We start from the raw sequence: 15,406 nt of genomic DNA, 5'->3' as shown, positions 1-15,406 counted from the left end.
CTAGGCAAAAATGAATGCATTCACAATATTAATTTAGAACTATTTGACCTTATTCTCACTCCTCTACACCTCTACAACTATTATGCGTTAGACACAAGTACCATGTCTTGTTTTGGAAATGGGAGTGTGTCATTTTCATTTCAATTAGGTAGTGGAGAGCTGTGATGGGGACATCGAGGCGTCGTGACCAAATTAATGCGGATTCCCTCGATCTTTCTTTCTTCATTCTTAAAGCACTGTGATTTCTTTTTGGTCCCCTGTGGCATATATTATATTCTGCCTTTTGGGGGTTGATGGTTGCGTAGCATTCCCGCCGTGTGGAAAATTGGGAACAGAAGCACGAGCATGGAGAGAGCAAGGCGAGCTGTTCACGCTGGGTCTTGGTACACTGATAATGGTATTCAATTCTTATTCCATCTAATTCAAACTGATAATGGTATTCAATTCTTATTCCATCTAATTCAACATTTCAATCCTTCTCAAAATAACTGGATACAACTCTAATCATGTTTTTCAGCTAAGATGTTTGTTTATCAGTTTTTGATTCGGCATACTATTAAGATACCAAAACTACTGGGAGCTAACAATCAGCCTTAATCGTTAATTTGGACTTTTGGGGAGTCGAACTTAATGTGGTGTTTGAGAGAAAACAATCTTCACGAGTCTGTGTGTCATGAATAGTTTTGTCAAATTCACCTAAAACTTGCATCTTGATTCATCTTTTATTTCTCACTATGGAAATTGAACCCTTTTTTGAGCCAGCAACGTCAATTATCTGACTATCAGGGTTTAGTCTTTATTTTGATTTTGTTCTGTCCTACTTGTTTCTATAGTCTTCTAGGTCCGGCTGATTACGTTTTCTGTTGCCTGAAAACTATCTTTTAATTCCAAATAATATTTGAGAGAAATTGATATTTCATGTATGTAACTATTTTGTGTTATATATGCTCCGTCATTGTTATAGTCTATATTATTCTGACGATTTTTAACAAGGCCGCATCACACATTTGATCTATTTTCATATTTACTACATTAAATATTGCGTGGTGTGAATCTAGAAGTTCAAATTATGATCTTCTTGTATACATATAAATCTTCTGTTCTAGGCACCTTAATTGTAATCCCTTGACACATTAAATGCTTGAAGTTTTTTTATAACTAGTTTTGGGTTAGCTTAACTAGTGATGCCTTGAACTTGTGCAGCCACATCTAATGAAGCCATAATTGATGCCTTGAACTTTTGCCTTCCACCTCCACTTGTGCCATCACATCTGTTGCCCACTCTGACTTTTCTTTGTCAATATCAACAATCTCATCCTTAGAGAAGAGAGGCTCCACCTACACATCATTAGTGATCCAATTTGAATATTGATCCATGTCATTAGGATCAACAACATTGTGTGTCTCTCCACTCCATCTTTAGGGTGTGCAAATAAGAATTGTACCATACCAAAACAAGGTCATTTGGCCACCTTTGAGTCAACCAAGAACCTGTTGCACTTCGTGGTGTGAATACCTTCAAATGTGATTGAATTGCACTCACCAAAAAAGTGCTATAATGCTGAGATAAACTATTGATGGCAAGCTTTTGAAGATTAGGTGTTTTTGCACCATATTATTTGTGACACAAATCTGCAAGGAAACAATCTATAACAAAGAAATTATGTTAATGTTTATGGATGGCCAAAAGCAAGTCAATAGGACTGGACAATATACTAGCTAGCAATAGAAAGCTCTAGGAAGAGAGTATTATGATAATAGATAATCGTCTATTATTGGTTTATGGTAATCTATTTGTAATCTAGTGTAAATATTAGAATGTTTCTAATATTTGGTTAGCTGTAGCTTTTTTAGCTTTCTTTCAGCTAGAATAGAATGTTTCTATTCTTTATGATCAATTCCTAAGGAAACATCATTCCATTCTTTTGCATATAATGACCTCTCGGTCTTTGTTAATAATAAGCAAGATTTTTACCAATTACTTCGTGATATGGTATTAGAGCTATTTTTAATTTTTTTTTTTGAAAATCATAATTTCTTCTTCGAAAGAATCAAAATCCATTTTCAATTTTTTTTTGTGATTCTTGCTTTTTCATATCAAAATCCTTGATCCTTGCTTCTATTCTCCCCTGGTTCATGGCAAGGGTTTGAGGATCTGTGCACTGAAAATCGCTAGCCTGGTCTGGTCGAATGAGATTTGGTCACGTAATTTGCTTGGTGACATTTTTTTGTCTCTACTCTCTGCAAACGCTAAGAGATGCCCTAGGTTGCTAGTGAACTCCACGCATGTGACTACCTCTGATCACGGTGTGATCACAAGGCTCGCATCCAAGCAGAGCCATTTCTCATTGTCTTTGATTGTTGATCGTGCCTCCAAACACCAATCTCTGGTGTCATTTATGCACTACCGCGCATTAACGACCTTAGATCGAAAGTTTTTGGTCTCCAGAACTCCATTTTTTCTACAAACTGAGCTTTCATGGTTGTCGACTAGGGTATTCTTCGAGACCCTAATTTTTAACCTCAGATTTTTTTGATTATAGATTCTTGGTGGGTTTTTCAATAGCTCAATTGGGTTGTCGTTCATTTTTCTGGGTGCCTCGATTTTCGAGCAAGCGGATCTAGAAATTGAGAACATATTTTTTTTGAGTTTTTCAAGCTCTCTTCTGGGTCATCCTTCAATTTTTTTGGGTCTTCTGTTTTTTGCCTCGAAGAATGTGCCTTCACAGACTTTCATGTTTTTTCATTGAAAAATGGGCCATGGCATCTCTAACAAACATTTTGCTTGAGCACAACTCAAAATACAATGGTCAAAATTATGGCACTTGGAAACAGCGGATCGTCACAATTTTTGAATATTGGAATATTGATCAACTTGTTCTGGGTGTTACGAAGCATCCGATTGCTCCTTGTATTGATTAAGATACTTGGGATCTGAATAATCGAGAGGTGGTGATGCTTCTCAAATTATTCGTTGCTGATGATCAACTTTTTCAGATTCCATCCTGCAAGACAACTTCGGGATATGGACACATCTCAAAGGTCTTCATGAGACTTCTGACAAAAGAAGAGCTTTCTTTTGAAGAATACTCTGTTTTCTACTATCACGGATGAGCGAACTTCGCTCTAGGCACACTTGAATAGGATTTAGGAAATTCGTAATTAGTTGCTTGCCATCGGTCGCAAGATGGAGGAAGAGGATATTGTGGTTATCAGCCTTCGGAGTTTACCAAAGTCCTATGAGCACTTTATCGACTCTCAACATCACATATTCTGGTGTTGATCTGAAGTTCACCGATCTCTGTACACTTGTGCTTCATTAAGATCGGTGGAAACAATAGTTCAGTAGCAGTTCCAACTGCACCTCTACAGAGCAAGCCTTTGTTGCTAAATCCTTTTAGAAGTATAAAGGCAAGTTTCAACAGCCATCTTAATAGAAGTCTTCTGCTCCAACATCAGATGACTCTCGGAAGAATATTCAATGCAACTATTGCCATATGTTTGGGCACATGAAAGTTGAATGTCGGAAACGCTTAGTTGCACAATCTAAGCAATCAGGTTCGTAGCCCAAAGCGAACAGTGCATAGCACATTGAGCAGATAGAATCTGCCTTTTATGCCTTCATGGCTAAAAGACTTGCAGATCATGTGAAGTTGTCTCCCTCGTACATTGATTTAGATGCCTCTCGTTATTTCACTCACCGCAGAGACTAGTTTACTGACTACCAACCTTATTTAGACTTTGTTAATTTTGATGGTGGAGAAGAGTACACTGTTGTCGGCCAAGGCAACATTTAGATTTAGTGTGCTGGGAGGAATCTCATTTTCCTCGATGTGTACTACGTTCCAGGGATGGAACTAAATCTACTCTCAGTCAGTCAATTACTGCGACATTCTCCACATTTGGATGTCACCTTCAGTTCACATCAATACACCATCATTGATTGGGCGACTCAGTCTACTGTTGCAGTGGGTCTTGAGGATCATGGTCTTTTCTGACTTATTGATTTTGGTGATTCTAGGGACTTAGATATGGTTGCTCGGCGGTCTTCTATTAGCACACTTTGGCATCACTGATACGGGCACTTAAATGTGCATTATCTCTCACAGCTTGCTCGGGAAGAGCTTGTCCTTGGATTGCCAAAGATTCAGACTCAGTAGCTTGGAGTTTGTGAATGCATGCCAGATTGAGAAGCAACATCGCACACCTTTCACCAGTGGCGATCCATAGTGAGCTTCTTAGGTACTTCAGCTTGTTCATGATGATATCTGCGGCCCTATGGCCATTCCTTCTATTCTTGGGTCCAGGTATTTTCTTTTTTTTTTTGATGATTTCAGTAGAAAAATGTGGGTGTATTTCCTTAAAAAGAAATCAGATGCAGTTCCTGTATTTCAGAAGTTTAAACCTTTAGTTGAAAAAGAGTCTAGAAAATTTATTATTACTCTTAGATCAGACAATGGGGGGAAATTTTGTTGTAATGATTTATCTAGCTTCTTGGATACTCATGGCATCAAATACCAGTTAACCACACCCCACAGACCACAACAGAATAGTGTAATTGAACGTCGGAACATGATAATCACTGAGATGGCTCGATCCATGCTCGAACACAGACATGTTCCGAAGAAGTTCTGGGCAAAAGCAATCAACACTGCACTTTATCTTTTGAACCGGTCACCCGCAGTGGCAGTCAAAGGTAAAACTCTGGAAGAGGCCTGATCAGGTCACAAGCCCAAAATCAATCACTTAAAGGTTTTTGGCTCCCTTTCTTTTTTTGGATCCCTGATGCGTCACACACCAAGTTGGATGCCAAGACTCAGAAACGCATGCTTGCTGGATACAATAGTCTTCACAAAGCCTACCGCTTGATCAATGTTGAGACATCTCGTCTCATCTACAGTTGTGATGAAGTCTTTGATGAGTAGCGAGAACCTTTCATGCATGTTTCTCTCGTTCTTGATCTAGTAGATCAGCCTATGAAGGCTCATGATTTGGGAGTTCGGCTTCCATTAGGTCCACCTGATGGGAGAGCTCCAGTAGCTCCTGTAGCTCTAGTTATACCGGTGATCCCTGTACAAACACCTCCAACTTCTCTAGCAGGATCACTTTGATTTATAGATGCTTCACCTAAGTTTAATCTAGATTCTTCTAATGAGGAACCTTATCACCAAGCATCTCCTGATACTAATGTTGGTCATTCTTTTTTTCGGCCTAAGTGGTGGGCTAAGACACTTGCTGATCTTCGTGATGATGACCTCATTGATGGGAGAACTGCTCGGAAAAAGAGAACCTACAGAGTCTGTCAACTTTGCTCTGATGGCTAACATTCAGAGTGTGTTTGAACCTCAAACATACTCCGAGGCTAAAGGAATTCCAGAGTGGGAACAAGCCATGACATTTGAACACCAGAGCCTGCTGAAGAATAATACGTGGGTCCTTTCTGATCTTCCACTAGGGAAGAAACCTATTGGTTGCAAATGGGTTTACAAAATCAAATACAAATCAAATGGTACTTTGGATAAGTATAGAGCTTGTTTGCAAAGGGCTTTTCTTAGCGTCAGGGCATTGATTATGAGGAAACCTTTGCTCTGACTGCAAAGATGAGCATCATTAGATTATTCCTACCCATGATAGCTCAGTTTGGCTAGAAGGTCCATCAGATGAACGTCAAGAGTGCTTTCCTGAATGGTGATCTCCATGAAGAGATCTACATGATAGCCTCCTAGTTTCAAGGTTGTTGGTAAAGACCATCAAGTTCTCAAATTGGTAAAATCTCTCTATGGCTTGAAGTAGGCCCCTCGGGCATGGTATCTAAAAATTGATAAGTACCTCAGTGATCAAGGCTTCAAGAGGAGTTCTTTAGACTCAAATTTGTACATCAAGACTATTGACAGTGACATCATCCTTCTGGTTATTTATGTGGATGATTTGATCATCATTGGCAGTTCGACATCTTTGGTTTAGAGAATCAAACAGAATTTATGCCACCCTTTTGATATGACTGACCTTGGGCTCATGCATTATTGCCTAGGTGTTGGGGTTTGGCAACAGTCTTCTGGTATCTTTATCTCTCAGTCCAAATATGTCAGGGCTTTGTTAGACAAATTTCTCATGCAAGATTGCAAGCTTGCATCTAGTTATCTGCAAAGTTTGATTCTCCTTCCGTTGATGATGCTACATACATGCAACTAGTAGGCAACCTCATCTACCTCTTTGCTACTAGGCCTGATAGCAGCTTTGCAGTTAGTTATATCTTATGCTTTATGATAGCTCCTAAGGCTGATCATTGGATGGCCGCAAAGCGTGTGCTTCATTATGTGAAGGGCACTTCAGATTATGGACTTCTGTACTTTCGAAGTTCTAATCCTAGACTTAGTGGGTTCGCAAATTCAGATTGGGTAGGCTCTGTTGATGATAAAAAGTCAACTTCTAGATATATGTTTAGTTTGAGATCCGGTGTAGTCACATGGAACAGTAAGAAGCAACGGGCAGTTTCTCTCTTCTCTACGGAGGCCAAATGCAGAGGGATTGTTAAGGCAGGATGTGAAGTTGTTTGGCTTTGTTGGATGCTTGAGGATATGTAGATGTTACTAGCAGGACTGAGACCGACTACTCTGCTGATAACGAAGGCGTTGTCAAGTTAGCCCAAAATCCAGTCTTCCATAAACAAACCAAGCATGTGGGTGTTCACTGTCACTACATATGACAACTGGTTGAAGATGAGACAATAGATTTGTAGTATGTTCCTACCATAGATCAGACTGCAGACATTCTCACCAAGCCTCTTGGTACTGACAAGTTTGTCAAATTCAGAGGACAATTTGGTGTTGTAGATAGATTAACCATTAAGGGAGGGTATTATGATAATAGATAATCGTTTATTATTAGTTAATGGTAATCTATTTGTAATCTAGTGTAAATATTAGAATGTTTTTAATATTTAGTTAGCTATAGTTAGCTATAGCTTTTTTAGTTTTCTTTTAGCTAGAATAGAATGTTTCTATTCTTTATGATCGTTTTTTAAGGAAACATCATTCCATTCTTTTGTATATAATGACCTCTCAATCTCTGTTAATAATAAGCAAGATTTTTACAAATTACTTCGTAATAGAGAGAACCGTATATGGTAAATTTAAAGGCATAAGACAAAATACAGAACCCTGCCACTAACAAAGAGCAATAGCATTTGTTAATGAAGATTGGAAGGTTATCACATTAAATGTCTTAGTTTTTGTTTAAGTCAAAGGATTTTTCTAAGCCATCATTGATCAATATGGAAGATTTGATAACACTCAATATGGAATATCCAATGTCAAAAAAGGCTAAGTTGGGAGATCCTAAGAGGAAGCAAAGTGGTTCATCTGAAACTCCCTTGACATTCAAGGTTGGCATAGCTCCCATAGTGGTAAAGAAAATCATAGTGTGAGTTTATTATTGTGGTTTGAGGGGTGGCTAGTAATTAGTAGATCCGTGTTGTTGGCATAAGGTTGAGTCATACTAATGGGAAGTAGTATGGTTGTGATGTTGATGCAGGAGCATCCTGGGTGTAAGGGCAATGTTGCATCACTCAAAAATATTTTATTTTTAGTCTTTTTTATTTTAATAAGGACTAGTAGACAAGGTGGTTACTATTTATGGGAACTTGCTATTTTTAGTAAGTTTGTCATATGAGCTTAGAATGTTCTCATTTTCTATAGGAAGGTTCATTTTAGAGATATATGCCTACCATAAAAATCTCATTGCTCCAACTTAAGTATCAGAGAAGTTATTGCAAATTTTTGGTGGAAAAGTTTGCAGAAAATTTTTCAAGCTCACCGTTGGAGGCCTTATAATGCCCGAATGAGGTCCAAAAACTCGATGGAAGAGCGTTAGCGCTGTTTAAAGTTTATAGATCAAGAGATGGTGTTTCTGAAAAGTGGTTATAATAGCCAATCGAAGCAACGGTTCGTGAGTTATGGCCTTCTGAAGTTGGGCTACCCAAAATTTCTAAAATAATTGTCAAAAATGTATTTGGCCGACTCTATATGTTTTGTTAGGGTCTGACAACCTTAGGTATTAAGTTTGAGCATCTAAAACCTTCTCGGGTGGCATAAAACTGCCTATTTAAGAAAGACCCGAACATTATCTAGAACAACTCTAGGTGATAGTTTGCATCTTGTCTTACAAATTATTGTACTTAAGGCGCCCATGTGGGTTAGCATATTGTACTTATGAATTCTGTAATTCCGCATTTGCGGCGCAAATAAGAATTCCATATTTTTTTCTCGCATTTGTTGTTGTTTCTTTGTTTCTATTATGAGTTTATGGTATTAAGGGGAGTATCCTTGCATTAAGTGGTATCAGAGCTAGAGTTCTTGAGTGTGTGGACAGATCGTCAGTTGTGAGGCAGTTTGCACCAGGACCGTGGTTTGGGCTGAGTATGTAGATAGATCGCCGATTGTGAGACAGTTTGCACTAGGGTTTTAGTGGAAGGGCGAAAATGCCTCCACAAAGAGAGCGTGGCGGAAGAGTTGTAGGTGTTACACTTGAGGGTTTTTGAGCCCTCCAAAGGCAAATGCAAGAATTGGAAGAACAAATGCGAAGATGAATAAATCTTCCGGTAAGAGATGAAAGCGAGGATGAGGATGAAGTAGAAGAAAATGCTGAAGTAGAGGCATTTCTAAATCCAGAGGAAGAGAGACTTTTTGGGGCCATCTCCAAGATTGGAAAAAGACTTAAGTTTGAGATTCCCACATTTTTGGGAAATCTTAATCCAGAGGAGCTGATTGATTGGATCAATGAATTGGAGGAGTACTTTGTCTATGAAGATATTGATGATCTTGATAGGGTCAAATTTGCGAAGGCAAAATTGAAAGGACATGTGAAGATCTAGTGGCAGGAGGTTTAGTTGGAGCGAAATAGAAAGGGAAAGGACAAAATCACTAGATGGGATCGGATGAAAGATAAATTGAAGTGACAATTCATTCCCGTGGATTATGAGCTAGATTTGTTGAAGAAGATGCAAGGGTTGAAGCAAGTAGGAAAATCTGTTCAAGAGTATACCAAAGAGTTCTATCGAGTTCTCATTAGAACCGACCATGCAGAAGCTGATAAGGAGAAAGTGGCCCGTTATCTTAATCGGTTAAGGCCAAGCATTCAAGATGAGCTGAGTCTAGTTCGAATGAACAATATTGAGGAGGCATACTAGTTTGCCCTAAGAGTCGAGGAGAAACCGAGCAAGAAGTTTGACAATAAGAACAGTGGAAGAGGTCGTGGTGGAAGATCTGGTGGACGATCTTATGGTGGTCGTAATGATGATCAAAAGAACAAGGATGAGGCTGGAAGTAGTAGTCAGAACTAGAGGGGAAACATTTTCAATCATTTCCATGATCAAAATAATAGAGATCAGAGAGGAAGAGGTAGGGGACAAGGATCCGAAAGAGGAGGCTTCCGTGGAAAATGTTTTCACTGCAGAGAAGAAGGGCATAGAGTGTTTGAATGTACCTAGTGCCAAGGAAGGACAGATCAAAGAACAGAAGGCCAGGCCAAAGTTGCACATGTTGACGAAGATACCAGATCCTCATATTCTGAAGATGTTGAGAGAGGAGAAGTCCTAGTTAACCGAAGAGTCTTGTTGAGTGGTGAGAATGAACCTGAACAAAGGAGCTTGTTTTGCACAAGGTGCATATGTGAGGATAAATTTTATGATGTGATCATTGATGGTGGAAGTACTGACAATCTAGTGTTAGAAATGATGGTCACCAAGTTGAAGTTGAAGAGGCAGAAACACCCGCGTCCATACCGTATTGCTTGGGTGCAAGATGACTGCAAGGTCATGGTCAATGAGCAGTGCTCAGTGAATTTCAAGATCGAAAGCTACCAAGATGAGGTACTATGTGATATCATACCAATGGACATATGTCATATGTTATTGGGTAGGCCATGGTAGTTTGACAGGCATGCTGTACATGATGGGCGAGCAAATATCTACACTCTAACTAAGGATGGAGTGAAACATAAGTTGAAGCCGTTGAAGGATATAGAAGAAAAGGTATGTAGTGCTGCTAGAATATGTTTTGTTGATGAAAGAGTTTCTTAAAGGTATGAAGCATGAGCATATGTGTTTTGCTATAATTCCTAAAGATGGTAAGGAAGAAGTACAGGAGGTACTTGCAGAAGTTGCAGCTATGTTGGGAGAGTTTTCTAATATTGTATCAGATAATGTGCCTGATGGATTGCCCCCAATGAGGAAGATCAGTCACCAAATGAATTTGGTTCCAGGAGCCAGTTTGCCAAACAAGGCAGCGCACAGAATGACACCAGCAAAAAGTGAAGAGTTGGTCAGGCAAGTTCATGAGTTGTTATAAAACGGGTTGATTCGAGAGAGTCTGAGTCCATGTGCTATACCAACAGTATTAGCTTCAAAGAAGAATGGAGGATGTGCACAGATTCTTGTGCTATCAACAAGATCACAATAAAGTATAGATTTCCATTGCCAAGGATGGATGATATTATGGATTGTTTGAGTGGGGCTAAGTATTTCACAAAGATAGATTTGAAGAATGGGTACCTTTAGATTCGTATCAGAGAAGGTGGTGAGTGGAAGACTGCTTTCAAGACAAAGGAAGGACTATATGAATGGTTAGTCATGCCTTTTGGGCTAACCAATGCACCGAGCACTTTCATGAGGCTCATGAATCAGGTACTGAAGGAGTTTCTAGGTAAGTTTGTCATTGTTTACCTAGATGATATATTGATCTTTAGTAAGACATTGGTGGAGCATTTGATTCATATTTACAAGGTGTTTGATAAGTTGAGGGAAGAAAAGTTGTTAATAAACCTGAAGAAGTGCAGTTTTGTAAAGAAAGAGTTGGTGTATCTGGGATTTGTAGTCTTCGGAGAAGGTCTGAAAATGGACTCAAAGAAAGTGAAGGCTATCCTCGAATGGCCTACTCCAAGGAGTGCGATAGAGGTAAGATCTTTTTATGGACTGGCTACATTTTACAAAAAGTTCATAAGAAGTTTTAGCAGTATTTGTGGACCCTTGACTGAAATAATGAGAGGAGATAGGAAAGAGTTTAAGTGGACTGTAGGAGTAGATAAGAGTTTTAATCTGTTGAAACAGAAAGTTACTGAGTAGCCTGTTTTAGGATTTCCTGATCTTAACAAGGTGTTTCAAGTAGACTGTGATGCTAGTCGTACTGCAATAGGAGCTGTTTTGAGTTAAGAAGGTAGACCTGTTGCTTATTTTAGTGAGAAGTAAAATGATGCAAAAAGAAAATATTCTGTTTATGATCAGGAATTTTATGCTATAGTTCAAGCATTGAAGAAGTGGAGACATTATCTTCTTCCCAAGGAGTTTGTTTTGTATACTAATCATCAAGCTTTGCAATATTTGAATAGTCAAGGAAAATTGAACCAAAGGCATTTAAAGTGGGTTGAGTTTTTGTAGAGTTATACATTTGCTTTGAAACACAAGAGTGGGAAGTCTAACAAAGACGCAAATGCTCTTAGTAGAAGAAAACTTTTGCTAACAAAATTGTGATAGAGGTGGTTGGGTTCAAGGAACTTAGTACATTGTATCCATACGATCTTGATTTTGGTGAAGCATGGAAGGCATGTATAGAACTTGTTACACTTGACAGAACAAAGTGGTTGGATTTCATGATCTAGGATAATATGTTGTTCAAAGGAAGCCAATTGTCCATTCTGAGAAGTTCAATGAGAGAGAACCTCATCAAGGAGAAACATAGTGGAGGATTGGTTGAACATTTTGGCAGAGATAAAACTATACCCTTGGTTGCTGAAAATTATTATTCACTATAGTTACAACAAAATGTGACGAAGTTTGTACAAAGTTGTCGAGTATGTCAAATGGCAAAAGGAGTGAAGCAAAATGCAGGGTTATATCAGCCATTACGTGTACCAAAGAAGCCGTGGGAGGATGCTAGCATGGATTTTGTTCTTGGATTACCGAGGACCCAACGCGAGCATGATTCTATTTTTGTGGTGGTTGACAGGTTTTCAAAGATGACACATTTTATTCCTTGCAAGAAGACTAGTGATGTTGTTAATGTAGCAGAGTTGTTTTTCAGAGAAGTGAGACTACATGGTCTACCAAAGAGTATAGTTCCAGATCGAGATACCAAATTTGTTGGGTATTTCTGGCGTACATTGTGGAAGAAGTTGAAGATAGATTTGAAGTTCAGTTCATCACATCATCCATAGATTGATGGATAGACAGAAGCTGTGAATTGCAGTTTGGGAAACTTGCTGAGATGCTTGGTTGGAGATAAACCAAAAGGATGGGATATGATTTTACCACAGGCATAATTCACATATAATAATTCTGTCAATAGGAGTACTGGTAAATCGCCATTCTAGAATGTATATGAGAGTAGTCCCAAAAATGCTTCCGAATTGAGACAGTTGGATAAAGGAGAGATAAGTAGTGCTGAAGCATAAGATTTTGTTGAACATTTGAAGAACATCCATGAGGAGGTGACAAAGCACATCATAAAGATGAATACACAGTATAAGGCTAAGACAGATGTGAAAACGAGGTATAAGGAATTTCAGATTGGAGATGACGTCATGGTTCATTTGAGGAAGGAACATTTTCCAGTGGGTACATATAATAAGTTGAAGATGAGGAAGTTTGGCCCGTACAAGATAGTGAAAAGACATGATTTTGGAAATGCTTATAAAGTGAAGTTGCCTGCTGAATTGGATATTTCACAAGTATTTAATATTTCAGATTTGATAGAATACTATGAAGGAGGTGATGGAGATGAAGTTGCAGAAGCGCAATGGAGTATTCCAGTAGCTAGTTCGGCTATAAAGGAGATTGAGGAGATACTGGATAGTCGTGTTGGCAAAAGTACCAGAAATAGAACTTATGAAGAATATCTGGTCAAATGGAAAGGGAGACCAATAGAGGATTCATCATGGCTAGCAAGGGAGGAGGTTAACCATCTTGGTTTTCCTCTGAACACCTGAGACGTGAGGGGGTCACTTCTCAAATTACCTTGGGTGTCTGATGCAGGAGCATCCTGGGTGTAAGAGCAATCTTGCATCATCCAAAAATATTTTATTTTCAGTCTTTTCTGTTTTAATAAGGACTAGTAGACAAGGTGGTTACTATTTATGAGAACATGCTATTTTTAGTGAGTTTGTCATATGAGCTCAGAATGCTCTCATTTTCTACAGAAAGGTTCATTTTAAAGATATACGCCTACCATAAAAATCTCATTGCTCTAGCTTAAGTATTAGAGAAGTTATTGCGGATTTTCGGTGTAAAAATTTGCAGAAAAATCTTCAGGCTCATCGTTGGAGGCCTTAGAGTGCTTGGATGAGGTTTGAAAACTCAATGGAAGGGCACTAGTGCCATTTTGAGCTTGTAGATCAGGCGCTAGCGTTTTCGAAAAGTGGTTATAATAGCTAATCGGAGTAACGGTTCATGAGTTATGGCCTTCCGAAGTTGGGCTGCCCGAAATTTCTAAAATAATTGTCAAAAATGTATTTGGCCGACTATATGTTTTGTTAGGGTCTGTCGGCCCTAGGTATTAAGTTTGAGCATCTACAACCTTTTTGGGTGGCATAAAACTGCCTATTTAAGAAAGACCCGAACATTTTCTAGAACAACTCTAGGTGATAGTTTGTAGCTTGTCTTACAAATCATTGTACTGAAGATGCCCATGTGGGTTAGCATATTGTACCTATGAATTTTGTAATTCTGCATTTGCGGCACAAATAAGAAGTCCATATTTTGTTATCGCATTTGCTGTTGTTTCTTTGTTTCTATTATGAGTTTATGGTATTAAGGGGAGCAGCCCTGCATTAGATATCAAGGGAGAGAAGGCTAGAGAATTTGATTAATCTGAATAGTAATGGTGCACTCAAATATTTTAAGTACCAAAATCTAAAGGGCTTTTTGTGTTGCATATGGCTTGGTTGGGTTAGAAAATTGGCAGCCAACATGGGGCCTCTAGAGCCTCTATACCCCCATATGGCTCTATATTGGAGAGGGACAACATTGCAATTAAAAGGAGTTAGACATGGTTTGGATATTTGAAGAAAGTAGATATATTGTTGCTTGAGACCTTGTAGATGCAGTATAGCTTATTCACATCTTGTAGAATGGGGCATTTGAAAGTGGTGGGGGGAGAAAATAGTATGGGTTTAGTCTTGATAGAGGATGTGCTGATTATTTATGATTTGAAAGTGGTGACAAACACTCTCTTTTAGCAAGGGGAAATCTCAAGCCATGGGACAATGGCTTTGGAGATATTAGGGTGATGATAATACCATCCACCATCTATAAGAAATGCTGTAAAAGATCAGCTCGGGGGTGGGCAAGGTGTAGATGTTCTGTTTGGTATCTCTAGTGACAACGTTCTTTGTTAAACAGAGCTAGAATCGCATCTAGGGAAAATGGAAGTGGGTGGCATATTAGAGAATGCCAATATAAAGAAGAAGCAATTGATATCTAAATATGGGGACTAATGAAGGAATTATTTATAAAGAGAAAAGTTCTATGTATATCTCTTATGAAAAATGTTAATGCTTCAATGGTTTTTTGTTTGTGGATATATAAAGAAAGTTTGAATATAGTTTCAATGCATAGTGGTTGAAGTTTAGCTTAGATGATGCACTAAAGATATTACTTGCAATGAAATGTGTGTCATTTCATGAGATTTTTGACGTCAATATGGGTCTAGTAAATGAACTCCAAGCTAGGTCCTCAAACTTTAGAACCATATACAATTCTAGGATTGATGATTGTAGAAAAAAGGCATAACATTAAGGGGAAGCCTTGAAGCATATTTAAAAATATTGATGTTCCATTATAAGCGCATTTAAAGCATGTTTAAAAATATTGATGAATCAAGATCAAAAGAGGCATACCTTTTGCAAAGGCGCTTGCAATAGGTAGAATCATTCCAAAGGATGGACAAGTAAGTGAGATTCTCAAGTATGTCTAGGTCATGATCTTTAGAACTTGTCTATTGTAGAAAAGTCATAACTAGAGAGAGAGTACTTAGAGATATTGAAAATCTAGATGTAGTTTTATTAATTTTGACCACAAGTTGTTGAAGTTTACAAAAAACAAGCAAGGGTGCAAAGTGGTTGCTAGAAGCCCTCATTGGGGCTTGAGAGGGAGGTTAACATCATCAACTAAATAGGGGTAGCTGAAACCACTTCATGTAAAATACATTTATAACCTAAATAAAGCTAAAACCTTTTCATGTAAAATACATCTGTAACCTTAATAGGCACATCACCTAAGAAACTCCTCTAACTCATCAATACAAATGCTTATAGGGTTGTTGAGAGAGATACATGGTTGAACCCAATGCTATTCTTCATAAAGTAAGAGAAATAGTGTGAAGTACAAAACATATTCCCCATCATTATGGCCATATAG

The 15,406-nt window shown here is 38.4% G+C and overlaps 1 protein-coding gene across 1 annotated transcript in view; it reads left to right on the top strand.

Annotated features, from left to right (window-relative positions):
• Nucleotides 1-224: 224 nt before the first annotated feature.
• Nucleotides 225-15,406, top strand: part of LOC149548151 (AmmeMemoRadiSam system protein B) — a 108,925-nt gene continuing 93,743 nt past the window's right edge. Inside the window, exon 1 of the mRNA XM_089792178.1 lies at nt 225-397. Coding sequence (XP_089648304.1) covers nt 346-397 — 52 coding nt within the window. The 5' untranslated portion in view covers nt 225-345. The remainder of the gene's footprint in view (nt 398-15,406) is intronic.

This window comes from Cupressus sempervirens, chromosome 7, assembly GCF_028749045.1.
Source record: "Cupressus sempervirens isolate cs-2001-9-10 chromosome 7, ASM2874904v1, whole genome shotgun sequence".
In the NCBI taxonomy this organism is placed as follows: domain Eukaryota; kingdom Viridiplantae; phylum Streptophyta; class Pinopsida; order Cupressales; family Cupressaceae; genus Cupressus; species Cupressus sempervirens.
Note: the sequence above shows the minus strand (reverse complement) of the source record. Positions and strands in the feature narration are given on the sequence as shown.